Source organism: Tetrahymena thermophila, assembly GCF_000189635.1.
Source record: "Tetrahymena thermophila SB210 genomic scaffold scf_8254645, whole genome shotgun sequence".
Taxonomy (NCBI): Eukaryota; Ciliophora; class Oligohymenophorea; order Hymenostomatida; family Tetrahymenidae; genus Tetrahymena; species Tetrahymena thermophila.
This window is the reverse complement of record NW_002476413.1, coordinates 115,098-139,897: the sequence shown is the minus strand read 5'-3', so window position 1 is coordinate 139,897 and position 24,800 is coordinate 115,098. Positions and strand designations below refer to the sequence as shown.

The 24,800-nt window shown below is 21.1% G+C and overlaps 7 protein-coding genes across 7 annotated transcripts; 3 read left to right on the top strand and 4 right to left on the bottom strand. All coding sequences in view use genetic code 6, as the record gives it.

Moving 5' to 3' along the window:
- Nucleotides 1-2,103: 2,103 nt before the first annotated feature.
- TTHERM_00129700 (transmembrane protein, putative) lies at nt 2,104-3,841 on the top strand (the record flags this gene model as incomplete). Its single annotated transcript, XM_001016438.2, has 9 exons — nt 2,104-2,231; nt 2,278-2,459; nt 2,566-2,742; nt 2,797-2,966; nt 3,031-3,234; nt 3,322-3,389; nt 3,456-3,526; nt 3,585-3,643; nt 3,701-3,841. The coding sequence occupies 9 exons, from the start codon at nt 2,104-2,106 to the stop codon at nt 3,839-3,841; spliced, it is 1,200 nt and encodes a 399-aa protein (XP_001016438.2).
- A 643-nt stretch (nt 3,842-4,484) lies between these two features.
- TTHERM_00129710 (WD domain, G-beta repeat protein) lies at nt 4,485-6,220 on the bottom strand (the record flags this gene model as incomplete). Its single annotated transcript, XM_001016439.2, has 9 exons — nt 4,485-4,647; nt 4,837-4,906; nt 4,967-5,019; nt 5,095-5,262; nt 5,326-5,538; nt 5,591-5,717; nt 5,799-5,931; nt 5,995-6,075; nt 6,155-6,220. The coding sequence occupies 9 exons, from the start codon at nt 6,218-6,220 to the stop codon at nt 4,485-4,487; spliced, it is 1,074 nt and encodes a 357-aa protein (XP_001016439.2).
- Nucleotides 6,221-7,553: 1,333 nt separating this feature from the next.
- On the bottom strand, nt 7,554-8,297 carry TTHERM_00129720 (CAAX protease self-immunity protein; the record flags this gene model as incomplete). Its single annotated transcript, XM_001016440.1, has 1 exon — nt 7,554-8,297. One exon carries the CDS (start codon nt 8,295-8,297, stop codon nt 7,554-7,556), a length of 744 nt encoding a protein of 247 aa, XP_001016440.1.
- Nucleotides 8,298-8,885: 588 nt separating this feature from the next.
- Nucleotides 8,886-9,544, bottom strand: TTHERM_00129719 (hypothetical protein; the record flags this gene model as incomplete). The annotated part of the gene is made up of 2 exons (XM_001470744.2): nt 8,886-9,014; nt 9,119-9,544. 2 exons carry the CDS (start codon nt 9,542-9,544, stop codon nt 8,886-8,888), a joined length of 555 nt encoding a protein of 184 aa, XP_001470794.2.
- Nucleotides 9,545-10,740: 1,196 nt separating this feature from the next.
- On the top strand, nt 10,741-13,012 carry TTHERM_00129730 (hypothetical protein; the record flags this gene model as incomplete). Its single annotated transcript, XM_001016441.2, has 4 exons — nt 10,741-11,517; nt 11,698-12,041; nt 12,099-12,219; nt 12,446-13,012. 4 exons carry the CDS (start codon nt 10,741-10,743, stop codon nt 13,010-13,012), a joined length of 1,809 nt encoding a protein of 602 aa, XP_001016441.2.
- Nucleotides 13,013-14,303: 1,291 nt separating this feature from the next.
- Nucleotides 14,304-18,728, top strand: TTHERM_00129740 (hypothetical protein; the record flags this gene model as incomplete). The annotated part of the gene is made up of 1 exon (XM_001016442.1): nt 14,304-18,728. One exon carries the CDS (start codon nt 14,304-14,306, stop codon nt 18,726-18,728), a length of 4,425 nt encoding a protein of 1,474 aa, XP_001016442.1.
- Nucleotides 18,729-19,440: 712 nt separating this feature from the next.
- TTHERM_00129750 (hypothetical protein) lies at nt 19,441-23,277 on the bottom strand (the record flags this gene model as incomplete). The annotated part of the gene is made up of 20 exons (XM_001016443.2): nt 19,441-19,531; nt 19,626-19,700; nt 19,758-19,847; nt 19,909-19,998; nt 20,122-20,211; nt 20,325-20,414; nt 20,513-20,602; nt 20,704-20,790; nt 20,917-21,006; nt 21,153-21,245; nt 21,390-21,479; nt 21,690-21,779; nt 21,855-21,944; nt 22,068-22,157; nt 22,273-22,362; nt 22,456-22,545; nt 22,599-22,688; nt 22,948-23,037; nt 23,135-23,184; nt 23,239-23,277. 20 exons carry the CDS (start codon nt 23,275-23,277, stop codon nt 19,441-19,443), a joined length of 1,695 nt encoding a protein of 564 aa, XP_001016443.2.
- Between the last annotated feature and the right edge of the window lie 1,523 nt (nt 23,278-24,800).

Below are 24,800 nucleotides of genomic sequence, written 5' to 3'. Positions count from 1 at the left end.
AATAGATTAGATTTGCTACCCTAAAAAGCTCAATCGAGCACTTAGAAAAATAAATAATCTGAAGGATAAATTAAATTTTTGATCTATTTGATCTATTAAGTAAATGTATATCTGCTTACACATGAATTAATCTTCAGCTAAATAACATTAATTAGCTTCTTTTTCTATATTTTTTCTTTCGAAATATTTCTTTAAAAATCAAACTTCCATCAATTTTCCTTTTTGCTTTAAAAAACAGCCCGAATTTATTTAAACAGTTGTTCAATCAAAAAACAATCATTTACACTGAAAAATACATTTCTTCAAATTAGTTTAATTTTATTAAATATCCAAATAATAAATATAGTAAATATCTTTTTTCTATTCGTATTTTCCCAAAGAGATTATCTTAATAGTTTATTTCTATATAAATCATTCAAAACATTTCACCTCTTTTTTTGAAAATCAGATTTTTAAAAGATTGATTTTCATTTTCTAATAACTAAGTATTTATTTATTTATCTAATTATCTTTCAGAATAACAAAGAAAAGAAAAAATAAAAATGAAGAATAATTTATTTTTATTTGTCATTCAATTTTAACAAATAAATATTTCAATTTGTAGAAGAATTAATTTATTTTTTCTCCAACAAGAAAGCAAGCAAAATTAATGAATCTACTTCAAATTAAAAATCTCAATAGTTTTTTATTTATAATAAAGGAAAAGATAATTCAAAATGCTTAAATTTTTTAATCACAATTATAATAAATCTTTTTAATTAAATAATCTAAATAGTTTATCAAATCTGCTAAGATTGACATTTATTGAGATAAATTAAAAAGTATTTATTTTTTAATGGTATAATTAATTAATTATTCATCTTATGGATAAACAACTAATGAACTTATTTTTATTTGCTTACTGAATAATAAAAATTATTAAAACAAACTTTAATATTAATTTAGAAATAATTTATTAGAGATTTTATCAAACAAAGTTGTTTGTCTATTGGTTTAATTTTTATAAAGTATTTAAAATAAAATCAATATTTATAATTAGCAAATTATAATTTTTATTTTTTGATAATTACATTTAGTTTTATTTAACTTATCAAAATTATTTATAAATAAAAATTATTCATATTCTCACATGGTATTATTTTATGTGATTTATCTTAGAACTTTAAAGATAAATATAAAAATATAAGTTATAAAAGTATTTTTTATATCTATGATTTACTAATTACTTGGGAGCCGAAAATGTACCATTTTTTCTTTTCTCCAAATACTGAAATATAAATTAGCAGTAAATTAAAAGCTGAATCATAAAAATAAAAATTATTTGACCTAACATCCACTTCCACTGGATATATATCTTATTTTAAAAGTGTTAAATCTCTCTTCCTGGGTTTATTTTATAAAAATTATATAATTAAAATTTAAAAAATATAAAGTTACATAAAATTTTTAGTATTTTATTTAGTAAATACAAAATCATATTAAAACCCTCTCACATCAAATTAAAGGAAATTAGTCAGGCTATTCTTATTTTGAAATAATAATATTCTTTAAAGATTTTAAATTAAATAATTTACCAATTGTTGATTTTATATTCCAATTAAAACTTAAAATTTGATTTTTTCCCTATTATTAAGAATAAAATTTTTATTTTGATATGAATAAATTGCTAACTTATATAATTATTATCAATATTTAAAGAAAATTTAATTATATTTATTTTATTTTAAAGTAATTTTGCTTATTTATTTTATTTAGCTTTCTTGTAATTCTAATTATTGTAATATATTAAATAATTTTGTTATGAATTTAATATCAAATTATTTCAATAAAGATTTCGAAACATTAAATACTTAAAGAGTATTATTTTTAATAAGTTAGAATTTAACAAATAGTAATTAAAAATAAGTAAAATTTGATAATCAAAAAATATTATAATTGATTATTTAATTATTTAGCATATCAATAGTGTTCACTTTTAGATTGATTTAGATACCATACATATATATACATTTATATATTTATTTGGTACATAATGAATTTAATTAAAGTAAATACTATAGAAGTTAGTTAGTTAGTGTATTATACAAACAAACAAATTAATAAATGCAAACCAGAAAATATTTCATTATTTCATTAAGTATTTTGATTTTATTATAAATCACTTTAGCCTCATCATGCACTAAACTTAATGAAGGATCTTTATATGATTTCTCTCCGCTTTAAAACTCATAGTAAAATTTATCAATAAAACAAATTTTAATTTTCTTTTAATGATAGACCAAACTAATATTAAGATGGTAGTAGCAAAGGTACTATTTACTGGAGTATCTGCAATGATAACTATTTAAGTTCTCAATAATGTAGTTAAAGCAAAACATACGCAACCTTCTATGTTTAGTAGGGATGCTCTTATTTGACAGGAAGTGATGAATTTAACACCTCTGAATTTGATTTTATAGGTAAATATTTAATTAAACAATTAATTATGGCAAAATATTTGATCTTAAAATGATAGAGATTCTCTATAATTAGGATTATCATTAAAAACAATTTAATAATTAATAGATGATGATAATCATTCTAAAGGTATAATCGTTAAATTTCAAGGTGGGTAGCAAGTGAATAATGTTCAATAGCAATTTGTTTTGAAAGTTTTATGTGATGATTCTATCAATACTTATAATACCTAAAGTTTAGAAATACAAAATGGAGTTTATACCTTAAGTATTTCTTCAAAAGCAGGTTAAATTTAATTTTAGCTGTTATTATTTTGTTAAAATTTATATTTTGTTAAAGGTTGCCCTTCTATAGATTTATCTAGCATATGGAATTTCATGAATGATAATAAATGGGTAGGAACAATATTTTTAATAGTTGTAGGCTTTTTCTTATGCTTCTTTGGTCTTAAGTTAATTAAGTTAACTCTATTTCTGACCGGGTTCACATTAGGATTTTTGTTGTCCTTTGTAATAGATATTTTTTATAATTTCAAATTGATAATAAATATTTCATTTTAAATAAAAATAAAAGTTCATATTTGAAGCACTTATGAAGCCAGATTCATCAACTGGCTTAAATTGGACTGCAATTATTGTTAGCGTTCTCGTAGGTATAGTAGGTGCTATTCTTGCATTTAAAGTTGAAAAGGCTGGACTCTTCTGTCTTGGAGCTCTTGCAGGAACATTTTTAGCTTTTATTATTTTTAACGCATTCCACTTTGCTAGTTCAAATAAAGTAACCAACTTAAAATTAAAGAGACAAATCATTAAATAATTATAAATCTATGCATATATTATAAACATCTAATAATTATAACACTAGCTTGTATTATGGTTAGAAGTAGGATTGTGTTCATTCATTTTTGGCTGCTTATGCGTTTATATTAAAAGGTAAAATAATTAATTCATTTTTGTGTAAATGAAAACAATTTATTTATTATTAAATTAAATTATTAGTTATATCTTGATTTTAGCCTCTTCTTTGGTCGGAGCATATATGATAGTAAGAGGAATTTCTCTTTATCCAGGTTAGAATTTATTTTTAAAACAAAATCCAAATCAATTTTAATAAAACTAAATATATAGGTGGATTTCCAAATGAGCTCACAGTTTCTTAACAAATTAAAAATGGTGATTGGACTTTCGTAATTATTTATTAAAATGAAAGTAAAATTCAAATAATTCTTTTTTTAAATAAATAGCCTTGGTACTACTATCTGTACTTAGTAGCAATCATTGTTTTGAAAGTTTGTGGAGGTATCTATCAATACAGAAGATATAAAAATAAAGGACAAAGTAGAGAAAGCAATACTTCTGATGATTACAGAAAGATGAAGCAGTGAAAATAGAATTTAGAATCCTAAAAAAATAATGAATTTAGTATTCATTTCAAAAATTATTCTAAAAAAAAAGAAAAAAAAGTTTAGGTTTATGTAACAAATTTTATATAATTAAAGATAAATTAAATATATAAAAATAAATATTAAATATTTATTGAAAATTTATATAATTTTTTATAAAAATTATTATGTGGTAAATGATTGGCTAGTTGGTCTTAAAATATTTAAAAAGATTTAACATTTAATTGCAAATAAAATAATGAATACATTCATTCATTTTTTGAAAATTTAACTTTTTAAGTTTTAAATAATAATTCCAATACAAAAATCTATGCTTAATACTACTAAGCACCATATTAACTACAATATCTCCTTAGTAAGAAATTGAAAAAAAATAAAAAAAGTTTAGGTTTATGTAACACATTTTAAATAATTAAAAAATGATAAATTAAATATATAAAAATAAATATTAAATATTTATTGAAAATTGATATAATTTTTAATAAAAATTATTATTTGGTGAATAATTGACTAATCAGTCTTAAAATATTTATAAAGATTAAACATTTAATTACAAATAAAATAATTAATACATTCATTCATTTATTTTTTGAAGTTTTAACTTTTTAAGTTTTAAATAATAAATTCAATACAAAATTCTATGCTTAATACTACTAGGCACCATATTAACTACAATATCTCCTTAGTAGGAAATTGAAGCAAATATCCAAGAGGATAGATTGGACCATGAAACACTGTATACTGTATTTTCATGTTGATCATATGTTTTAATAAGTCCATCAGGCTCCCTAATTAATTTACAATTATTGAATAAATTAAAATTTAATTATAAAAATATCAAAATTATTAATTAAAACAAACTAATTTAAAAATCTAAATTTTATAAAATTAAACTTTTTTAGTCTTTTGTGAATAAACATTTTTTTCTAGAGAATATATCATAAAAAGTAAAGAAAAAACTTTGAATTTATTTTTACTTTTAAGCAGTTTAGTCAGGATATGAGCTCATTGACATAACTCTGTAAAGTCCAAGAGTTCCATCATTAACTTAAATTAAATTAAATAATAAATTTAAACTAAGATTTGTAAATTAAAAGTTTATTTTACAGGCAGTTATCAAAAGTTAGTCGTGGACTTTGTTATACTTGCATGAAAGAGGACTATTTATTGGAATAAATTAAATGAGTTAAATTAAAACTATTTATTTTAGATATTAATTCAATGTATATAATTACATATTGTTTAATTTATCAATAACTTTCATAGGTAAGTTAGGTTTTCTTAACTCCCAGAATTTAATAGTGTTATCTTCGCCAACACTTTAGAAGTAATATAATTTAAGAGGGTTAAAGTCAAGATCATGAACTCTTAATCTATGTGCATTTTTTATTACATATTCAGGCCTATTTTATATAAAAATACCTTATAATAAATATTTTATAATAATAAAACCAATATTTATTTACTTTTAAGTTCTTATATCATGAATTAAAATTGATCCATTGTTTTAAGCACTTGCAACATAATCGTTGTGGTGAGGGTCTACATCACAAAGATTAGAACCAGATTCACCTTCATTTAACTTAAGAGAGACTTATTACTTCTAAATATCAAAAACATTTAAATGATGAGTTTCACCAAAATACAATTTATTTTAATCTTTAAGTCTATTAACTAAGCTATAAAAAAATAAGTAAGATAAAGACGGTATTTTTCAAATCGTTATTTTACCTATGAATATATGTATCAAAATTTTAGCTAAATATAGGTTACTAAACGCTATTAATATCCTCTCCGCTTCCTTTTACTGACGAGCCCTTTAAATTAAATCCAGTTTTTTCGTTTCCTGCTTAATCAACTAATTTATTTGATTTAAATAATAATTAAATTAATTTACAAATGGTATTTTATAATAATTATTGTCTAACTAAATACTTACATGTAGAGTAAATGGTGTAAAATCTTTCTTCATTACGCGAATCTGGTACTACTTATCTAATAATACCTTCGTTTTCATATGACTCTAAATTATATATCTTATTTTCGTCTTCTTTGAATTCAATCAAATGGGTCTAATTGATAAATGAAGTAAATAATCAAACAAACAAACAGATAGTAAAAAGAATTAAATTTACCTTATTTTGCCCCTTTAATGAGCAAGTACTGGCATAAAATAAATTTCTTGTAGTGCAAGGATGCGCAATAATATGCTTGGACTTTATTAGAAATAAATAGGTTCATATTATGATATTAAATAAAAATTGATGATTAATATCATTTAAATTGTATTTCTACTCTGCATTTGCCCAAATTAAACTGAGCTGATTAAGTAGTGGCATCTAAAATCTAGGTAGCGTTCATTTGCTTAAATATGAATACTGAATTTGTCTTTTTTCAAATATTAATTTTAAAAATGAATGATATGAATCTACTTTATTTATGTCAATTAATTATTCAGAAAATATATACAATTTATATCAAAAATCTAAAGATAATTATTTATTTGAAATATCTATCTTCCAACAGAATTAATTATAAAACAAACAGCACATGCAAGTAATAGAATAAATTAAAATAAACTAAACTTTTATTTTCATGAAAAGGATTTTTAAAATAGTAAAATTGTCAGTAAATAAAAAAATTTTTAAATCAATTTAAATATAAAAACCATAATATTTTATCAGAACGAACACGATGTTTTCCTCTTTAAAGATAAAAAGCTGATTATATTTTTTTACTAAAAACATTTTAAAACAAAAAGATAAAATTTTTAAATTTTTAACAAGTTTAAACAAGCTTTGCAATTGTTATAAATATTTTTATTTTTATGTTTTTTGATTATTTGTGTGAAATGCTTTTCAAATGAACTAATTAGAATATCATTTAATATTCTATTTTCTGCTTTAAATTTAAATTATAGAATTTATTAAAAAAATTAGCTAAAGTTTTATCATGTGTTCTTATAAAGCTAATTTTTTTTATAATTATTTAAAGATATTTATTGAATTATATTTATTTGTGCTTCCTTGAATGATATCAAGATTTATCATTATATAAAATTTGATTTATTTTAAGAAAAGAAAAAATAATTTTAACCATAAAAAAATTACCCATTTATACTTACAATTTAAAATCATGCTTAGATAAAATCTTTTTTGCCAATAAAGCTAAAAAATAGAAGAATCAATTCTATTAATCTTTAATCATATTTATTGGCTATTGAATTTATTTTTGATTATTAGAAAAATAGAGTCATAATTAAATCCTAGTAACTTAATTTTATAAACTTTAAGTCACTTAAATAATAAACAAAGTCAATTCAAAAAAGAATATCTAAAAAAATGATTAAATACAAAAATATTTAATAATCAGAATGATTTATTAAAAGAAGAAAAAAATGAATGAATAGTAAGTAATTTATAGAAATTTATTTAATTCTTAATTATGATGACAAATGAAATAATACACCATCTGAATACAGTCATTACCATATAAATGTAAATAAAGATACTCAAAAAATTGCTTCCTAATTTACTTTAATATTTATAATAAAATAAAAGGTCATTCATTCATTTAGGTCTAATTATAGATTTGAAAATATTGAATTTTTTACCCTTATAAGTATCAATCAATACATTCCATTACCGAAAAATCAAAATTAAATAGTTTGTTTTAATTAGATTTGAATGATTATTCACTTTTTTCTATTTATAATATCTATCATAATAATAGAAACTGCTATATGCATACCCATTTAAGCTAACATAGAGCTAATTATACCGCTTTTTTCACCAATAATTTAAAAAACTTCATTAGCTAAGAAGAAAAACAAAGTTAAACAATAAGTAATAATTTGTGATGATGATAATGAATAAATCAAAACTCCATATGCTGCAGCATAATGCAGAGAAATATATAAATTTTTGTATTCTCTTTCTTGTCTATTCCATATCTTTCTCACAAATATTCTCCAAAACCATTCCTCAAAAATGGGGTTCACTAAACTGTAAACCATACACGAAGTCATTATAAATAACTCACTTTTGTCATTTTGGACTTTGAGAAGCTTTTAGTAATTTTGAGATAGGAAGAGATATCCAAGGATAATGCTGAAAAAAATAGAAAGAAAAAAGATGAATCCATTATGAATTTGCTTTGTAACATGCTCTAGCTCATTATAAAGAAAATAAATTAAAGGACAGTTAAGTATTTTCATTGCTAGCCAAGGAAGACCAATCAAAACTACACCCAGCTAGATTAACAAAGTGACCAAAATATTTAAATTATAGAAATTAGAGAGTAAGATGATAACTGTAGGACTCAGCATAACAATTTCAAGTAAAACAATATGGTACCATCTTATGTCGATTACATCAGATAGACGTAAAAATTCTTCGCTTTACTGAGGCATTTTTAAAGCCAAATTCTTAAGTTCCATTTTTATTTACTCTTTAAATTATACCTTATTCAATTTACCTTCTAATGTTTACCTTTACACAAATAATATTCAATCAAATTATAAGTAATTTTAATAATTATCAAATAATTCTAAATCAACCAACAATTATTTTTAAAGCTCAGTCATTCATACATATTTACATACATTTGCAGATTAATATTCAAAGTATTTTCTTAATTTGATTTTTGTTTTTTGTTTTTATATTATTTTAGAAACATTTAAATTAAAAATATAATTTTAAGAAAAATCATTCTTCAGAGTAGAAAACTGATATGGTTGATTTATTTATTAGTTAAATATCATTTAAAGAAGGACAAAATAAATAGATAAAATTTTAAATTTCTTGATTTAAATTAAAATAATTGTTTTGAATAATTTAGTTTGAAAAACTCTAAAGTTAATAAATTTATATAAAAATTTATATGTTTTTTACAATAGATTAGTATTAGATAATTTAAATTATTTAATATTATGTATAGAAGTAGAAAGATTTATTGATTGAATAAGCTAACTTTTATAGTAAAAGTTTTTTTATATTTTTTTTGGTTAGTTACATGAGCAATGATTTCAAAAAGATTGTGATTTATTCAGTCTTCTAAGAGTATATCCATTAGAGTGTATTCTTTGAGGTAGTTTATGTAAGGGTGTATGTTTTAATTGAAGATTTTTATATAAAGTATTAGAGTTAGAAATGATCTAGTGTAATTTTAAAATTCATTTTATGAATTAAAAATTAAAATATTATCTGGCATTTACAAATTAAGATTATTAGAATTTATTATATAGGATTGATTTTATACCATTAATGCTTGTGTGTATTTTAAGTTAGAGCTTTTTTCAAATTCAAATGCCTAAAAGTTATAATTATAAAGTTATATAAATTGCACAAAAAGCTATTAGTGAATGTAAATTGCTGGTAATTTGTGTTTAGTTAACTTTTCCTTTTGCTCATTTTAAGTCTACTCATCTTCTGCAGATATTTATTATATTTATTGCTATTATATTTAATATTATTAATTGTTATTGTCTGTTTTTACAAATTAATCATAGTTATTCTGAAAAGTATAATATGTTTCTAATCTCTCATCAAACAAATAATCAATTTCAAGATGCTAGATATTTAATATAATTTGTTCTTTATCTAGAATCTCATTTAAATATTCGAATTCGCTAAATAATTGATGATATTGTCCATTTTCTTGCTCTTACAAAATAGTCTTAAACATCATTTTATCATAATAAAGTGAACACTTTTGCTTATTCAGATGTCGAGTTTTCAATTATTAAATATCTTTGATTATTTTTACTAGATCTGACTAGGAGCATAAGTTAAAATTTAGGGTATCTTTTATTTAATTAAACCTATTTTCTATTGCATGATTGCTACTTTGGCAAGACTATTTGCTAAAAGTTTTTTGTTTATAATCTGAATAGAATTTTATTATATTGATTTCAATTTTGCTAAAAATACTCCTAAATAAAGAGTTTTTTGCTTTATATTGAGTTACTATTAATCTAAGTGCTAATATAAATATCGACCAACTCAGTAAAATGTTAAAGATGCTCTTTATTGTATTAACTATTCCAGCTATTATGCTGTTATTAAAATTTATACTTATCATTTCTTCTTTACTAAAAATTTTATTAAAAAATATGTTTGATTATTTATAAAATTTGTATCGCTAAATTATCATTCAAATTTAATAAAAAAGAAATACAACCATTCGAGAGAAATTTATCTATTTATATATAAATTAACAACTAATATTTAAAAGTATCAAAAGACTTTTTCATATATAATTTCATTATAACCCCAAAAAAAAATAAATAAATAGTCTTTTTTGAGATAAACTGTCTATATTAAATATGTTATCTTACTTTTAATAGCTATTTCCAACACTAATTATCTTATTATCAAACATTTCCTTAGAATAAAATAGAATAAAAAGTAATATTTACTAATTTATTCCTCCTTATAAACTCCAAAAAAGATCTTTAACTACTTCCTTTTTCTTAATAGAAAAAGTATTATAAAATTTATTTCACGTTTATTTAAAAGCTATTTTTAAATATTTGGAGAAATTTTGCAATTTTAAAAGAAAAAAAAATATGAATGAAACTATTTCACAATTGAATTCTTTTAGGTTGTAGGGATTTAATTGGAAAAACAATAGATAATTATGAAAAAAAAAAAATTAAGAGTCTTTTCATTGGTTTCATGCTTTACAAAAATCTTAATTTTAACACGCAATTTATTTTGTGTTATTAGTTTATGAAAAGAAAACATATTTTTTTAATTAATAATGAAATTTAATATCCTTTTTAATTTTAACCATTAAAAACAGAAAACACAAAAAAATTTATTAATCTTATTCTGAAAATTTATAATTTCTTATAAGAATTTAATAATTAAATAAAAGCAATGAAGTCTTCTTCTTCTCAGTTTTACAAATCTAAGTAGATTCCAGATTTAAATTTAGAAACTATTAAAAATTAGAATGGATTTTAAAAGATGCAGAAGCCTTCAAAATATGGAACTACTCACTAGAAAATAGAAATATCTAAAGAATAGTTTTATGCCAACTACTCTCCATCTCCTCGATAAATAAATAAAAGCATTATTGTATCAAAAGTGATTGGAAGTAATAATAATAATAATGAGAAATTATTAAATAATTCTTAAGCATTTTCACCGAGCAGTGCGAAGTCTTTTGGAACTTAGCCGCTAGTTTTTTCAGATAGCTCTAGGATAATTACAAAGGTAAGCAAAATATCAAATTTTTCTGACTCTCTTTCCTAATATGGTGCTTCTACTAACTCTAGAGCATCAAGTCCAAATACTTCTACTTTATCACTTACCAGTGAAATGAAGAGTAAATCAGTTCAATCTAGCCCTAAGTAAAGCAAACAATCAGAATTCTTCAAAAATAATGAACTTTATATTAGAGAAATACTATCTTTAGTAAGTAATGAACTTGACTCTCATCATTCTGAGTTAAAGCAATATTTACATGCTTATGGGATGTCAGGAGAAATTTTTACATTTTATCTAAACCGCTTTTTGGAAAATTCTTGTGGAAAAGACGGCAACTCTTAGATATTCTTTAAAATAAATGACATGATTTACTACAAGACAGTTAGTCTGCTCTAAACAAACGCCAACTTCGCACCTATTTTAGAAAAGTTAGAATTTAATAAGGTATATAAAATAAAATTCTGATCCAGAATGATTTTAATTTAATTTGTGTGGTTTGCTTTGCATAAAAAGAAAAATTTAATATTAAATTTACAAATAAAATGAAAAATAGAATTAATCTAGTACGAATATCCAAATTAATTAAAATATTTATTAATTCATTAAACTTATTTTTGTAAAAAGCATAAAATTCTACCTCAGACTCTCATGGAATAGATTTGCACAAGAGATTTACTAAAATAAATAATACAAAAGGTATATGAAGAAGCAAAGAATTCCACTTTTATGAGTGAATATTTTACTTACGATAAAATGATAAATACTGAAAGTGCTATACAAATCTTAGAAGATGCTTTTGTTGGAAATGTAAATGAACTCTAATCATTAGTCAATACAGTCTTTGGAAAAAATAAATTCACACACACTTACTTCTACTTCTTCAAAAACTAGATTAATAATGCTCTCAAAAAGCAATAAATTCCTAAAATATTAATATTCAAAATATTAGAGAAGATCGAAAGTTTGAGGTAAAGACAATTAATTAATTATTAATCTTTATAAAAATCAACTAATACATTTTATAGGTACTTAATAGTAGAAGATCATGAATGTCTATCATTTAAATCTGAAATAGAAAAAATAGTCTTTCAAACCATCTAGCAGAGCCACATAACATAAAAGATACCAATTTTTGCTTAACTTTAAGTAAAATTGTTTAATTATTTTATTCAATTTATTTGAATAAATAAGCATTTATTTTTGAGTATTTTTTATTTACCAAAAGTTTAATTTTTTATTTTATCTAAAATATTTAGCTTAAAGCATAAATTATTTATGTTTTAAATTAAAAAAAAGTTTAATATTGCTTTTTTTCATCATTGAAATATTTTAAGATAATTTTTGTCATTTTAAAAATAAAAAAATATAAAAGGCTGAATAATTATTAGGGTTTGCATCTGTCTTTACTAAGAATTTGATTTTCTATCCTGAAATACAAATCATTAGGAGGCATATCAAAGCTTTAGTTAACGAGTAGAATTTACAAGTCTTTTTGATAGAATAGATTTGCTAAGCTATTACTTAGTTTTTGCTAAAGAAAGAAGGTTTTGATGAATCGATTCATGAAATTTCAATCAGAAAAGAAAAATTACTTCTCTCTCTCGAATTATAGACTCATCTAATATCTAATCAAAATATAATAAAAGAACTTATTGACATGATCAAAAAAGGAGTAAAAAAGGAAAAACATATGATCGATGATTTAAAAATATTAGAAAATCCTACTTTAATTCAAAGCTATCTAGAACAGCTTAATTCACCATATAATTGCACATGCATAAAAGATTGGTTTGGGAGTGTATAATTACTGTAAGTAACCTCTTGGTAAATAGGGATCTGGTTTCGTATTTTAAAGACCTCAATAGCGAAGCTAAAACTAAATCATCAGACTCAGTTTTTAATAGAATAAGAATTAAATTACATATCAAACTATCAATGAATAAATAAAAAATATATTAAAATACAAAAAATTAAAATAATTTTACTGCATCAAATTTTTATTTTTTTACAAAATTTTTTAATTTTTGAGTTCTATTCATTAATTAATTAATTATAGATTATTTATTTATTTATTTATTTATTTATTTATTTATTTAAGTAATTGAATAATAAAATTGCCTTTATAAGAAATTTCTATTTGATAGAAAAGTTTTAAATAAATTAATAAGCAATAAGATACATACATTCACATAAACACACAAATTTATTTTTTTGTTATTATTTAGTATTGCTTCAAACAATTTATCTAAATACATACCAAAAAGTTTTATAGATAAAGAAAGAACATCTTTCACACAAAGTAATAAAATAATTAAAAAAATAAAAGCTTCTGTTTAAATTAAATGTAGAGTATGGAAATTGCTTTGAACGATATGTTCGCTCGTTAAATATATTTAACTTGCTATAAAGCTGTAATTATTTAAAAGCAAAATGATGAAGATTAAAATTTGAACCAAAATGATCTAAAGGCATTTAATAATTGTATCAATTTATATTAAGTATCTAAAGAAATATCTTATCGCTCTTTTTTAGCTTTTGCAAGAGAAGAAGGATTAAAAAGGAAAGCAAGACAATAACAACAATAACAATGATTTTTTTATTTAATTTAAAATGATTTATCATCTTTGGAGAGTATACATAAATCTCTAAGATTTGTTAATAGTAATAAAAAAATAATTAATAGTAAATTTATCTTTATATTCTTAACTTATACATTTTAACTTAAAATATTTGATGTTTAATAAAATATAATACAAATAATAATAAAATTCATCCTATTACATGTTCTACTTGAATTTTGTTGTAATGATAGTAAAATTTATAATAATTAATATTTATAGCTTTTTAATTTGAGTTTTATCAATTGGAAAATATTAGGTTAATTGATGTAATAGCTACTATTTAAAATAATTTTATATTAATATAACTAGTTGTTTAACTTGTTACATTTTTTTACATCATTTTAAAGCTTATTAAATATGTATTATAATACTATATCTTTTAATAGTAAATTTTTAACTCTTAAATTATTGATGAATGAATGGATGTATATATATATGTATGGATATTAAGGAAAAATATAATTTGTTGCCAGCATAAAAATCCAAAATATAATCTTTGCATACGATTAATGATATTTTTTATATAATTACGGGTGTAACATAAATTAATTAATTTTGAAATTATTAAAAGCATAAATCTTCTTTCTTTTGCGTGTAGATTACTATTAAATGAGTAGAGAAAGAAATCAACTAAAAAGCGATAACCTTCCTGCTTTAAACGAGTCAAAATCCAAACATTACTTTTTTTCTCCTGTAAAAGACTTTAAGCAGTAAAAGATATAGCAAATAAAGTAGAATCAATTGTCTTTGAGTACTGATAAAACTGAATTTTAGAGCTATCTCAAAGCAAAATATGAGAAATAAATTATTAAGGAACAGAGTATGTAAAATAAGAATAATAACCATATAAACACGATGAATACAACTATGGCTTAAAAGATTATAGATAAAATTTTTATAAATAGTCCATCTAAGAAAATTACTTCCTAGCAAATGAGCTAGAGCATGCTTGACGTCCAAGTTTTAAGTCAGTCTACTCAAAATTTAGGTTAAAAGTTCACTCTTAAAAACATGCTTTTTAACCACCAAATTTGCTAGATCTAAAATAAAAATAATTTCGTAAGCTAGCTTGGAGTTCAATCACCTTTTAAAAGTTTGAAAATATAAATAAAAAGCGGAGGAGAAGAAGAATTAATGAAGACCAAATTAAAAAATGGTCAATGGACTTCAACTGTCGAACTTCAAAATCTTAGGTCACACGGAAATCTTCCTAGCGAGAATGTTAATAAATATGTTTCACCTACAAAATTAAAAGTTTCTATGCCTCTGATGGAAGAAATATAACAGATAAACGAAGAAGATAGAATAAATAAGTAGAAGAGAAACGCAGCTACAAAATTATAAAAGAAATAGATTTTGGAGCTCTCTAAAGTGAACAAAAAACTTGAAAAAATAAAGCATTAAAAAACAAACAGTCTTAACTTTTTGCCTTAGAATTCATATATCCAATTAGCTATAAATTCTTGCTAAAATATTTGCTTGAATTCTTAAACTAATACAGCTCAAACAAAACCATAGCCACAAAAATAATAGCTAATACACTAGAAGGAGAGTTAAATAAATCGAAATGATAACGCAAACAGCAACAATAATGATTTTTCAAATTGTTCATCAATTACAAATATCCCCATAAGCAATGCCAACAATACTGGCTTTAATAAAATAAATAAATAGCCTTCTCTAGATGATATTCATTTTAATTGCAACAACAATTCATAGAAAAATGAAGGCAAAAGTTTTAATATTTTTACTAATTCTAATACAAACACTGCTACCAATTTTTTACCAGGCTCAGATAAAAATATAACAAATCTCATATCGTTTGAAAACCAATCTAATTTAGAATTAAATAATTTTAATTTAGACGATAACTAGCATTCTAAATAAAATAATGGTCATCATCAAATTTTGTAACGTTTTGCAAGCTTACAATAGAGTAGTATTAATAGCTCTCTCAACCATTTCAACCTTAAAAATAATTTAAGACAAAATATCATCAACAAAGAATATTCAAATTTACCATAATAAAGTGAGACAATTAAATTTAATCTTAAAAATTAAAAAGAAATTTAAAGATAATCAAAAGAAGATGAATAAAAATAAAATGATTAGCAAAAATAAAATTCTTTTAATAATTGCTTGAATATATCAAAGGAAGATTTTTATAATGCTTAAAAGTAAGAAAGTAGCAAATAGATTTAAATAAATTCTTTAATTCAAATAGAACCTAATTCTAAGTCAGAAACTCTAATAGAGCCTCTTTTCTAAGGGAAATCAAATTTGAATTCTATAATTTTAGAAATTCCTAAAAAGGCAGGATATTCATCAATGATTTAATTGGAAGTCCATGAAGAAGAAATTGAAGAAACCATAGAGCCAAAAATTTAACCTAAATCTATGATAATAAATAATTTAAAAAATGAGTTTTTACAAGAAAACTCATAAATTTCCAATAGGAGCTATTTAAATCAAAGCAAAGATGAAATAGATACCAATAAATTTAAGAAGTCGACTGATAATAATCATTAGCACCTTTAAAAATCTAAAAGCAACTTTATATTTTTTGGAAAAAATAATAATAGTATGCAGCTATAATTAAATAGCTAGTAATCCTCCCAATCCAATAATCCATCTAATGCAAACACAAATATATAAGAATAAATTAGAAGAAATCTCAAATAGCAGCTTAACGTTTCATCTCCTCTAAATAATAGAAAAGATATACTTATTTAACAAATATTTTTATAAAACCAAAAAAATAAAACTCATTAATCACATCATGCTTCTCATTTATAATCCCCCAACAGTCTTTAACACCACTAAAGCAGGCCTAGTCCTTTAAGAAATCATGAGAATCTTACTCCTCTTAATCTCAACAGTATTACACCTAATAGCACAATAAAATAAAACTCAAATTAATAGTAATAAAATCCTCTTTCGCCTTTGAATCTAAGTCCTCATTCTGAATTAATGCCTACAATAAACAATCAATAAAATTTATAAGAAAAATATAAAATTAATTTAGATTTAATTAAATAAAATAACTAATCAAATAATTTATTAAATCAAAGTGATTCTGTATGTAGTTTAGATACTCCAAAAATAATTAACACTCCATTGCTAACTTCAAATAAACAGTTGCTTTAAACTAGCACTCCTACTGCTTTTAATCGCAAACGACAAGCTTCTAACATAGAAATTACACATAATGGAGGACACCACTCCTCTAACCAAGCACTGCTTAGCTAAATTTTGAAGAAAAACACTAAAAACTTCAGCCTAACAAGAAACAACTCAACTAATAATCAGTAAATAGTTAATAATATTTCATCAAATTCTAATAATGTAAATACGAATTTAAGAACTTTAAATTCATCATTAAACTCACAATTTTCTCTTAGTTCTGCTAATGTGACTCCATAAAATTAGCAAACACGTAAGAACAGCATCAAAACTAAGTTCAACCAAGAACAACAAAATGAATACAGCAAGCAAAGCTTTTCTAATTTCCTACAAGCAAGCTCACAATAAGAACAATAAATATAAAATAACATAGAATAATAAGAATCATCTGCTCATAAATAGAGGAGCTCATTTTAAAATAATTAAAATTAACTACGCTTTACAATAGATGAACTTTGCCAAGGACTCGAAAGTTACATTTTAAAAGATGTTGATTTTATGAAAGAGTTAAAGTAGAGTGAAATAGACAGCTCTTCATTCACATTTTACATCAGCAAATATTTGCAACTTTCTTAGCTTGATGTATAAAATAGCTAGAATTAAAAACAAAAAGATAAGTTAGTCCTTTTCAAAATAAATTCATAACTGTTTGAGAAATCCAGAGCCATTTTGTAAAAAAAAATGGAAGATATGAATTTAGATAAACCTTTACAGGAAAAAATAATTAAATTATTTGAAGACAGTAAACAAAGTATTTTGGCTAGCAATGTGTTTGAAGAAATAGGAGGTAAAAAATAAATTAGATAATTTATTTAACTAATTGTGTCAGATATCAAAGAAAACACAAATATCCCAATTTTAAACTAATTCACAGATCAAAAAGAGTTACTTGACAGTTCAACTTAATTCTTTTCCCATCTCTTTAAAGGAGAGTATGAATAAGTCAATATTTTAAGCTAGCAATTTTTAAGTAAAAGCTTTAATGTTACTTTGATAGAATACTTTTTACTTAAAAATTACGCTTACAACTCTTTAAGAAAGGATTAAACACTCATCAAAGAAGTTATTTTGCGTATTTTAGAAAAAATAGAATCAGTAAGATCTTGCCTTGTATAAAATTATGATGATAATTTGGTACTCAATTCAGACTCTAGAATTTAATCCTTGCTTTTTGATCTAGGAATCCACTCCAATCCTGTCCATAAATTTATAAAACCACTAAAAAATAAAATTCTACCTGAATCGTAATATGATCCCTTCAGCTACTACTTAAAATAAGAAGTAAAATATTTAATAACGAATCCTAAATTGAGAAAAATGGCAAGAATGGTTGAAGCTAATTTAAAATCTAAAGATGACTTTTATATAGTTTCTTAAAATTTTTTAGAAATATTGAAGAAGTAAAAATCAATAAAATTTACAGCAAATCAATTACTAAACATTGAAATAAGAATCCTTAAAGTTGCAATACTTCTAGGAATAGAAGAAAGTTATTTAGGTTTATTTAAAGACATAAGCGAATTAGAGAGTTAGTTGATTGAAGAAATCGATTAATATAACCAATTAGGTAACAAAAAATAATCAGTTTAAGACATGAAATAAAGCCTTGATATTAAATTTCTCTGTTTTGTTATAGAATTTACATTCAACTAATACTGTGTTTTCAATGCTTACGATATTTCTATTGCTAAAAAATTCTATTCCCTTAATGAAGAGATCATTACGATATAAATATCTTCACTAGAAAACTTACTACTCAAAAGAAAAAAGGAAAGTAAAATGTTCATTTAGATTTAATAAAAAATTCCTTAATTTATATCTCTGTTAAAAAAAATTTTAATTCACACCTGAAAATATATATAAAATGTTGTATAAAATTTAAACAATTTTATTTTCTAATTCGCTTCAATAAATTAATACTAAAAAAAATAAAAAATTATGTCTCAATCAAACTAGCAATTTGATATAATAATATTTATAAACTAATATTAATAATATTCTCACTAATAGATATATATATATATCAAGTACATATAATTTAATTAATATCTTAATAGTGGTGATATTGTTAATATTATCAATATAGCTCCTGCAAGGATAAAATTTATCTTTACATTTATATAATATAAAAACTAATCTTTTATTTTATTATTTTTACATAAATATTATTTTCTATTTCCCTTCAATAAATGAAAACAAATAAAAAATTATATTTTTATGAAATAGAAATTAGTTATAATTATATTTAAATTCATAGGATATATTAATAATATTCCAAATAATATAATTAATCTCTTAATAGTGATGACATTGTTAATATTATTATGAAAGGATAAAATTTATCTTTTCTAATCATATTTATATTTTTACACAATAATACAATTATGGTATTTTGCATCTAGAATTAGACATTAATATAATATTAAAACTACTCTTTTATTTTATCATTTTTACTCCATAAATAGAAATAATTTAACAATATTTGAAATTAAATAAATATTTTATTTAAGGCTATACAAAATTAAAATTCCTTTAACTATTTAACAAAATAATTTTATAAAAATCATTAAAATATAGTATTTAGTTATACTAATCTTCTTATCTTCATAGCTTATCTTTTGTGGTTTATCTACTCTCTGTTAAAAGGGCAAAAGCTTTTATGAAAAAAGAAAATGATGAATTTGAAATATCCTTAAATTATTTGAGTTAACAAAGAAAAGTTTATAAATATTTTTATTAGTTTATTACCTAACGTTTATTGTTAGTTTCTTAATATTATTACAAAAAAGAAGCTCCTTGGATTTAAAGTATTTTTCATTTTTACTAATAATTATAAAATTAAAATGTTTAATATAAAAAGTAAATAGTTCATTAATATACTAAAATATCAGTGTTAAAGTCAATAATTTGGGTAAATTGCTCAAAGCTATCCCAGTGTTTTCTTCTTCTTAATCAGTTATTTTATTGTAGCTTATATTTTATTTTAATATATTTAAATTTTATATCATGTTTTATTTAATGTATTTATTACATCAAATTAAGTTTTAAATTAGTCAGATTTTTGCAACAACTTAATCCTGTATACAAATTTTGAGCACCTAAATCTCCAATTTGATTATCCCTATATAAGAATAATATGAAATTTCAAACATTAAATTTTATTTATTTTTAAATAAATAGTTTATCATAAAAATCCTCAAAATATTTTTATTTCTTTCTTAATATATAAAATAAGACTCTATACCATAAAATTAATTCTAAAGTAGCAAGTTGAGTACAATTAATAAGCCCTTTTCCTAAAGAAATTATACCTTCATCTCCTATTAAATTTTAGCTTAAAAAATTCAAAATAAAATTAGAATTAAAAAAACTGAAACAAAAAATAATTTTTAAAAGTTTGAAAAATGTTAATAAAATAATTTATTTTTATTTTAAATCAATATTTACTAAATGTAGATGCTTAAATTTAGAAGGTTATAACAATTGCTTATCCATTAACCAATAATCTCTAGTCCTTCACTCTTGATTTAATTATTTCTATAAATTAAAAAAATGATTTAGGAAATAAGAATTCTTATTAATGTTTGAGCAATTAACTTAATAAAAATGGAACATATATATATTATCATATTTACGAAAAATGAAATATTAAAGTTGAAAGATTAGTGCATTTACTAAAGTCTGTTCCTATATTAGTAATTTCCTCTTTTATACTTTAATCTTGTCTTATGTTTTTTAAAAAAATATTAAACTCATTATATATAATATTTTTTTAGATTTAGATTTTATATAAATTTTAAATACAAAAGAAATTATTTTTAATTACAAATATAATTGCAAATCTAACATATTTTAACATTTAGCCAACCCTTAACCAATATTTTAAATTCCTTTATCGCCTATTTAATTTTTCCTTATTTTTTAAATTTTATAAGGATTTATTAAAAACAAAATACATTCATTAAAACTAATTAAAAATTACAATAATTTATTAAAACAAAAAATAAAAAATTTTAATTGATGTTTAAATAATTGTTACGATAAAATCAATTCTAAAATTTAAAGTCTTGAGCATTTACTCAAACCTTATCCAATAGCACAAGCCCCTTCATTTCCAACTCTATTTTGGCTTTTCATATTTTAAATAAGATATAATTTCCAGACATTATGGATAAATCCTGAATACAAAATAAGCACAAAAAAACAACAATAATTTGATTATAAAATACTTAAATAAAATAAACAAGTTAAAAAATAAATAAATTAAAAACTTACTACAAATTAAGATATAAATTAACTAGGTGTTGTGATATATCGCTTAATAAATTTCCAATAAATATAGCTCCTTTGTTTCCAATATTATTTTCGCTTTTATTATAAAACATACATATATTTTAATAAACTAAAAAAAACAAAAATTAAAATTATAATAAACAATCAAATATAAAAAAATTCATAATTTATTTTATTATGAAAGAATTTAAAGCTTATATTTTTTTCTTTAAAAATTACCAAAAGCAAAATTTTAAATTTATCAGATTTTAATGATTGCTTAAACTTTTGCACAAAGCTATAATACCTCCATCTCCAATTTTATTTTATCTAATTTAATTAATTAATAAATAAAAATGATATATTCGATAGAATTTAGGGATTTGTAAATGAAATCAAATATTTAAATTTTAAAGGATAATAAATCTCATTTACAGTAAGTATTAAAGAAAATAATGCTAAAGAAATTTAAATCAATCTAATCGATTATTATATATAAATAATTTAATTTAAATAAGTAAAGTATCTTAATTAATTTACTATATAAATATTTCTAAGCTAATAAGTTGCTTACAATATTTCAAACTTCTACTTAACCCTCTGGCCCCAGTTTCTAAAATTTTATTTTCACTAATTCATTTATAAAATCTAAATTAACTAAATAAAATATGGTTTTATAAATATTTTCAAAAATATTTAATATACGCCAAAACTACATCTAAGTTTTCAAGTTAGGTACATTTACTAACTCCATTCCCAATAGCAATCGCTCCTTAAATGCCAATAATATTTTAGCTTAAAAAAATTAGATAGAGAATATTGATATACAAACATTCAAATAAAAAAATAATTTAAATTTTAGAAATTTAATTTGAATCAATAGCAGAGTTTAAGTAAATAAAAATTAAGTAAATTTACTATAAATTCAGTTCTAAACATACCAAATTGCAAGATTTACCTAGCCCTTAGCCTAAAAAAACAGCTCCTTTATCTCCAATTAAATTTTAACTATTATACGAATTATATAATAAGTTAAAATTAAAAATAATTAATAAAAAAATATTAAATAATAATAAAATAACAAACAAAATAAATAAAAGATTAAAATTATTTAAAATTTTACTATAACTAAATTTACAGCTAAGTCAAATTTGTAAAATTGCTTAGTAATTCACCTAAAGCTATTGCTCCTATATCATTAATTTTATTTGATCTTATAAAATTAAAATTATCTCATCATCATTATTAGTACAAAGTTATAAACATCATATAATATAAAATCTAATTAAAATTAAATATTTTATACCCTAATTCAAATTCGAATATCTTGATTTTCGAGAGGTTTTTCATTGTATTTTTAAATTAAGTTAAATCTTATATTTAGATGCAGTTTTCCCTTTAAGATAAAAAATTTTTTAAAAATAATTAATTAATATATTTTATTCTTACGACAGTTAAAGTTTAAGCTCTGTTAAATCATCATAATATTATAGATATTATTGAATACTTTTTATGCCTTATTGATTAACTTTATTGCAACTAATTAAATTTTAAATAAACTTCATCAATAAAGATAAATTTTGCAAAATTTTTAAAAATATATCTTTTCTGTTCAAACTAAATTCAAATATTTTACTTTAAATTAATATAGAGGCATTTTAAATTATTAAATTTATGCATTTTAATGAATATTTAGTAGACCTAGTCATCACTTAAGTTATTATTTCTAATAAAAAAAATAGTTTTAAGTTCATATTATTTGATAAAAAAAGTTTGGTCAAAAAATATTAAAAAATACTCAAATTAAAGACTCATAGTTTGAATTTATTTGCAATTATTTAAAGATGAGATGATTAAATCTATATCTTTTACTTCTATTTTATGATCACTATTTGGTTTAAAGAAAATAATTTTTAATTTAATATAATTTTAAATAAATTAAAAGACAGTTTTTAATAAAGCTAATATTAAAAAAAAGTGATTACTTGAATTATAAAGTGAGATGAATATGAGCATTTAAGTTAGACTAAACAAACTTTTGATATATTAAATTTAAAATTGAAAAATAAATAAAATATAAATAAATTACATTTTATATGGTAAAATAAGTGTTATTCTATTATTGCATAACTTTTTTTTAACCTTATTTTATCTCAAATTTTTATTTTATTTTTATTTAATAAAATAATATAAATTATATTTATCTTAATTAATTTTTAAATGTCCATCCATCCTCTTTATTATTTATTTATTATCAATAAATATCTAAATGAAAATTTAAAATTTTATTAGATCATAAATTCATAAATAAGGCTTAACCTTTATATTAATTTAACAAAACTCAATTTTAGTGAGATTATCAAAGTTCAATCAAACTTGGGAAAAAAATTTTTTCTCACTTTTCAACAATATTTAAAATTTAAAAATAGTAATTCACTACTTATTAAATTTCATAATCTCATAAAATCCCTACAAAAATCAAATAAAATGTTAAATTTTTGATTTGGGTTTAAATCCTTTGGATATTTCATAGAATATCTTCAAAAAAAATGTTTTTTTGTAAGAGTTGAAATCACAGATAACGAAAATAAATTAAATTAAAACTATTTTTATTATGTGTTATGTGATATTCTTATTTAAATCACTAAGTCTTCTAAGAATCAAGTTTAATTGAAACTCAAGTTATTTGTAATCAAAAATTTAATAATAAGCTATTTGTATTATCTATCCTTGATTAGAGTTTAAAGTATTTCTTCTTTCTTTAAATCAGAATATAAATCTTTAGCAAATTAATAATCAATATTCAGATATTTGATTAAGTTAAATTTGACAAAAAATCTATGAGCAGGAAATTCAGTTTCTAATAATTTTTCATAATTATCTAAATATGAATAAGGAAAAATATACTTACTTGTTTATTAATTATAATCAACATTATAAATAGTTTAAATGATTTATTTCTGATTAATTTCTTTTGTAAAAGCATAATGTTATCAATATTGAATTTGTTAGTTAAATTGAATACTAAATATTATTGTTTATCAGAGAGAAGCTTATTCAAGTAATAACTAACTTTTAATGCTAAGATGCTATTAATAGAAAACACGCACAACTATTTCTATTTAAATTTAATAAAAATCAGGAAAGAGATTGCAAATTTCATTAAATATGTAAACCTAATCTAATATTTATAAATATGTAAAATTATTTTCAGTTTAATGCTGTTGAATTAATATTTAATTCTCATAGCTTAGAAATTCTTTTAAATTATTTTATAAGAATTAATAGATTTTTAAGATATCTAACTATTGATTACAATTAAATAAGATTTGATATAAATTTAAGTTATTTGTAAATTGTATTTTTATATCTTACTATTTACGTTAACAAACTTTTTTTAAACGGATTTACAATTAAATAAATGTTAACACTTTTGTTTAATTTCGAATTATAGAAAAAAATTAAATAATTTTATAATCTTGTAGATAGAATTGATACAAAAATAATTAAATTATAAAACTTACATATAATATTTATTTATAATTAAAGACAATAATTAAATTAGTAGAAAAGTACATTCAAATTTGTTTAATTTATTATAATAATTTGATTTTTTTATATCCTTTATGTTGTATAAATATATCGACTTTA